A 6,000-nucleotide genomic window follows, 5' to 3' on the forward strand; every position below is an offset into this window, starting at 1 on the left:
AGAAGTAATTACTCCTAGCGAAATATAATTGAAGATTTTTAATTTTCTCATAGGTGAAAATATTTAGAAGAGATAAACGAAAGTAAATGACTAGATTGAAGACTAGACAAAACAATTATCTCAATAAATATTTTAAATATTTTCACCTCAGTGAATGTGGACACTCTTTGGAATGTTAATTTTTCAAGGGTAAAGATATCTCCAAGAAAGTAGGGTTAAAAGGAAAATAAAGATGATGAGCATATGGAAGGGAGAAACTATTTTGTACATAATGATATAGTAAGAGCATTTTTACGTATATATTTTTACATGGAAGTGATAAGAGGAAAAAGGCTTTTTATTAATGGAAGGAAATAATTATTTTACGTAAATATTTTTACATGGAAGTGATAAGAGGAAAAAGGCTTTTTATTAATGGAAGGAAATAATTATTTTGAGGAAAATAAAAGTATCATTTCAAAAGGGTATTGCATATGAGCGGGAAGTTGCCAACGCATGGAGAGTATTATTACTTAAAGCATGAAGATTAAAAAGATTAAAATTTAATTTTTTAATCTATTGAAGATATTTAATTAATGAAGATAACGATGATGTGAAGGGATGTAGCCCTAAAATGTAATATAAATATGTAAAACATCAGAATATATAATGTGATATCAAATGTAATATTATTTTAAGTAATACAATTAGTATTTTCCTTTCAATTGTGCTGCCGAAAATCTTTGTTCAAGATCAATTCTCTTGTGATTTTCATTTTATATAAATGATTGCTATCTTAATCTTCTTATGAAAATAATTATTTGTTGTCATGGCAATTTGATAAATAAGAATCATTTGTGAGTTCCTTGTCCTTATGTTTCTTGTCTAATTGGTCTTTCAAGGAAAGTTAAATTCAATTGGACTAGATGTTGTTCATCCAAGTGGTGAATTTCAATTCAAGATCAATCAAATCATTACATATACTTTTCAATTTTAGTTTCATGTAAGTAGGAGATAGGAGTAGGGTTAGAAGTTAAATTAATCTATTTCAAAAGTTCACTCCATTCTGAGATAGAGATAGAAGATAGATTAAAGGAAGATTAAATTTGCTTAATCAGAAGGTACACCCGCTTAGGTGTAGCAGAGCCTGAAGAGTAGGGAATTACAATCACATTGATTTATTCCATCAGTTGGCCAGAATTGAATGTTGAACCTGAACATATGACCTGACATACCTTTAGGGTTTAGCAACTTGCAATTTTGAGCTCCTGATGCAATTTTATAAACTTAACACTTTCTAAATGAGCGAACTTGGTGTAGAAAATGACACCCCCAAGGATTTCAGAGATGATGGGATAGTTTTAGATCTTCTCTATGATGAGAAAAAGGTATACCAGATACCTCTTTCTCCCATCAGGTGGTTTAAGACAAAAGATGTAGCCATAGATATTGTCACTTCATAAGTGCTCCAACGAAGTAGGCAATGGTTGGGATTGAGAATTCATGGTAGTATTTCTAAAAGAAAAAACAAAGGAAAGGCCACACAGGAATATGTTAAGAAAATGAGTGACTCCAGAAAGACAACTCCAATTGAGGAAGAAGCTCCCATGACAGTAGCTGAAAAGGAAGAGCTACAACACCAACTAGACAAGAAGATTAAAGAGTCAATATCTTTAAAGGTAAGGTCCGAGCAAGGAGTGACCATTGGATCACTTCCCATCCCTCAAGCCTCAATCGCTTCGGTGATGACTGTTGGCAATTTGGAGGAATTGATTATGTATTGCATTGATGTCAACACTAGCTTCTTTGGTTGTCTACCAGGTTCCGGTAGAGTTGTTGGATTGTGATGTTGATCTGGAGACTATCTCCAGTATTCTCCGGTACGTTCTGATTGGTGGAATTGGTTTGGTTCGGTCATTCACGTGTGTGTCACATTCAGTTGGTTTGGGATTTGGTGATCCGGAAGCTATCATATGTTCTAGTAAGCCTTATGGTTACCAGTAAGGGTTTTACCGACAAAGCTTTGATGAAGATCTTTTGATGGATTCGATAAGTGGTGTTGGTGCGGCTTCTAGAAGGTTCTCAAGATGTTGATGGTTATCATGTTCGTGTTCCAGTTGATCAGTGGTGTTGCATTTGTCTTATGGTGACCTATTTTAGGTCGGGTGCTATTCTATTAGGTTATGGACCGATTTATGTAATGTGTTGGTGGATTCTCCCGATGCGTTACCGGTTGGATTTATTGTTTGGTTAATGTTGTTTCGGTCTTAGGCCGACTTGGATTATCATTGATTTGTGGGTTTATGTAATGGATTTATTTTATTATCTTATAGGTGGTCGACCTAATTGTTTAGGTCTCGGGTTTGTATAAATATGATGTAAGATCCCTTTCGTAGATCATGGTCATGGGTTATGGGATTATCCGTGTGTGAATAAAGTTGTAATCATATGTTTGGTCGATCATAGGTGATCGAATTGGGTTTGTCTAAGAGGTTTAAGACCTCTGGTATTGAGCTTAATCGGAACTGTACTCAAGCATAGGAGATGCTATACTTGCAGTTCAATCCTCTTTCCAGATTGTAGTATGAAGATTTCTTGTAGTCAGTGAGGCTCCTTTTGTGATGAGCAGTGCACTCTAGGCATTGTGTCTTCCTGCATGTGCAGACCCCTTATATGTAATATTTATTCATCTGATTAGTGGATAGATATTGTGGGTCTCCAATCCCACTGTGTTTTTTCCTCATTGATGTTTTCCACGTATAAATATGTGGTGTTATGGTGTTCATCTTTGTGGTTGCATTATTACTTGTTGTTATCTTGTTTTATGCATATCAGCTGCTAAGTTGTTGTGTTAATAAGGTTAAAATTAATCATTCCGGGAGAACACTGATTCACCCCCCCTCTCAGTGTTCTTGGATTCCAACAATGACTGCAATTGGTACGGCCCCAAGAGAAGGAACATCTCAAGATTCAAAGCTAGAGCATGCAACAACATCCTCTCAAGCTCCTACAAGAAGAACACAACCACCACCAGTTCAAGAGCAATTTGAAATTCATAATATTGACTCAAATTTAGATTCTGATAATGAGGTCATATCAGTAATAGCTTGCAAGAAGAAATAAGTCTCTAGTCAGAAACAAGCTCCTTCGAGTCATGACGGGAGAATTTGTATTATCCTAGGTATTGGTCATCTCTCATGATGAGTAACCTTCCCAACCACTAGTACTTACACAAGAAAAGGGCCAAATTAATTATACAATCTAACACCAAGAACTTAAGCAATAAGAATAACTTATGGAGATAGATGACTAGGATAGCCGCTTGGTGCTCACTCCATAATACCAAGAGGAGTTTCTCAGACAAGCTGAGGAAAGTGAAAGGGAACAAAAGGAGAAAAGAGAGAAGGAAATCCTTGAGCATGAGGTAGGAGAGAAACTTGAGGAACTTGCAAAGGAACAACTAGAAGAAGAGAATCAACAACAGCCTCCAATGCAAAGCAATGAACTTAAGGAGCAACCACAAGCAGAGCACCATGAGGAAGAAGAAGAACAAAAAAAAGAAGAAGAGCGAGAGCAAGAACAGGTGACACAAAGTTATGCAATGACTGCTCAAGTTACTCCTCAAGGTGGAAAACAAGATTCCAATGTGCCTCGGTGGCTAGGTTTCAATTTTGAAAGGAAGAGAAAGATTGTCTTGTCTAAAGTGACCCTACAAGATGTTATGGTTGAGACTCCAAAGAAAAGAAAAAGGGAAAACAATTTACATCATTTAATAAGGAATGAATCAGGTGAGGTCTTGGCAAGCATAGCCACCCCAATGCCAGGCAATGAAGGTGAAGAGCCAACTCCAACTAGCTACCAAGTCTCTCAAGTGAACTTGGGAAAAAAAATCAAATGGGGAGAGATTGCCACCTTGGATGCTACTACTGCTAGCATAAAGAGAAAAATTGAGAAAGAACACAAGTCTTTGAGCGATAAATCAAGGCTCAACTAGAACAATACAAACAAGTGCTCATGGACTTGTCACTCCCACTGAACTCCAAGACAACGCATACACAACCCTCCTCATCAACACTCCCTTAGCAGGAAGCCAAGTCTCTACATATTATAAAGGAAAAGTTGACAGCTCTGGATACATGGGCCAATGATTAATTAAGGAAGGTAAAGTTTTTCTTACAAGAGACCACAGACATATACAAGGATGCTTGCTTCCTTGAAAAGGGCATGATCTCTCTCTCATTCAATGTGAATCTCAGTCCCACAAGTTTGAAAAGTAAATCAAGGTGTTGAAAAAAATTAAGGGCTTAGGAAAAGATGTAATTAAACAAGAAGACCTATTGGCAGGTGAAGATATGAATAATCTACAAGATTGCATCTACAGATTGGAATTTAAAAGGTCAAAAGGAAATCCCTCTTTCTTGGAGCAATTGAAAGGGTATGAGAAATATGTTGTCAAGATGTTAGGGGAGCGTGTGCTTACAACTGTGCGAGATGGCTTGCTCAATCAAGGGTCAATGTTAAAAGAGTGGGACAACTATGTGGTGGAGAAGTTCTCTCAAGATATCAAGTTTGATACCACGTTAATGGAAATATACATGTATCTCATCATGCAGTCTTATCAAGCAATTCAAGTGGCGGATAACTTGGTAGACCAGATGGAGGAAATTATCAAAGTCTCTAAGTTCCGGATTAGGTATGTTCTAGATCTACCCTGATCCTTAATTGAATGTTATTTGGAGAATTATTGAAGCTTCAAGAGGAAGAATGTGCAACAAATGGAAAATGACAGTACACTCTAGTTATCTTGAGCAGAAGAGGAGTAGTTGCAATGCATTGTTACCTAAGTAAACTACAGTTCTAGACAACATATTTAAGAAGTTTTGACATGCATAGCCCCACAACACTCAAAGAGGAGAAAACTACATCAAAGGAGGAGTGTAGTTATCAACTCCAACTCACTAAGTCTTTCTCCTCATCGGTTAACTTTAGGTCGGAGCACAATAACTTGCATGTTAACTATGTCTCCTTCTAGTTTGTAGCTAGATTTTGGGCATGATTTATTCTAAGTCTAAGGGATTCTGGGTCAATAAATGTAATTTTCTAAGTCATTGTAAGGGTCCAAAAATTGATGATTTGAGGCCAATAGCTAGTAATTTCATTTTTATGCAGCTTTCAAGTTTTAAGTTCTTTGTAGATAGTTGAACATCTATAGTATCAGTGATTTTTGATGTAGACAATTTAACATCTACAATATCAGTGATTGTTGATGCTTCTTTTCTAAATTAATACAGGCACTTTATGGATCGCATGGTCAATAAGTTGTGGACGTTACACTTTTACGTGTTGTGGACTTTTCACTCTTGTCTTTTCAGGTCTTTGGTGTTGCAGTAGATAATTCTGGTAAATGTAATGTGTTGGTAGGTTGGTTGCTTGTAAGGGTTCATCTAAAAAATGCTTCACATTTATTTGTATTGTTGTTTTTACTAGTGTAAATTGGTGTACGAGCTTATATTGTTTGTGCAATGTCTCAATTTAGAATTTAGGTGATAAAATGTATTGCAAGTATGTTTGACAATGTTCTATCTTGTGACTATGTTTTTTGGCCTTTCTAGTATAAAGAAATTTGTATCTATATGATTGTGCTAGCTTGTATTGACTTGACAATATGAAAGAAGTGCATGGAATTGTTGTTGGATGTTCAAGGAATGACTCTATGTGTTTCACAAGACAGTGGTTGATCTTTTTGGTATCACATATTGTGTGGAGTTGGTTTTCTGGGTAATTTATGGTTGTCTGGTTGATAGGGTTTATTCTCTTGCTTGCACCATGCATTTGGGGGTTTGTGACAATATTGAAGGTTGGGATGAGGTGTCTTTGGGTCTTTCTATGTCTCAATATGACTTACATTACGTTAACTCATTTGGAAGTTGTGATTTTGGGCCGACTAGTAAAGTGCTACATGTTTCGTCTATATACTACCCTATTGTTTCCTTGGGATAATGTGTGCCAGTATACTTGATG

General features: G+C 36.3%; 1 protein-coding gene across 1 annotated transcript; it reads left to right on the forward strand.

Annotated features, from left to right (window-relative positions):
* Nucleotides 1–1,541: 1,541 nt before the first annotated feature.
* Nucleotides 1,542–3,973, forward strand: LOC131859285 (uncharacterized). The gene is made up of 3 exons (XM_059212876.1): nucleotides 1,542–1,658; nucleotides 1,801–1,859; nucleotides 3,340–3,973. The coding sequence occupies exons 1-3, from the start codon at nucleotides 1,542–1,544 to the stop codon at nucleotides 3,971–3,973; spliced, it is 810 nt and encodes a 269-aa protein (XP_059068859.1).
* Nucleotides 3,974–6,000: the final 2,027 nt, after the last annotated feature.

The sequence above is a fragment of the Cryptomeria japonica genome, chromosome 10, assembly GCF_030272615.1.
Source record: "Cryptomeria japonica chromosome 10, Sugi_1.0, whole genome shotgun sequence".
NCBI lineage: Eukaryota > Viridiplantae > Streptophyta > Pinopsida > Cupressales > Cupressaceae > Cryptomeria > Cryptomeria japonica.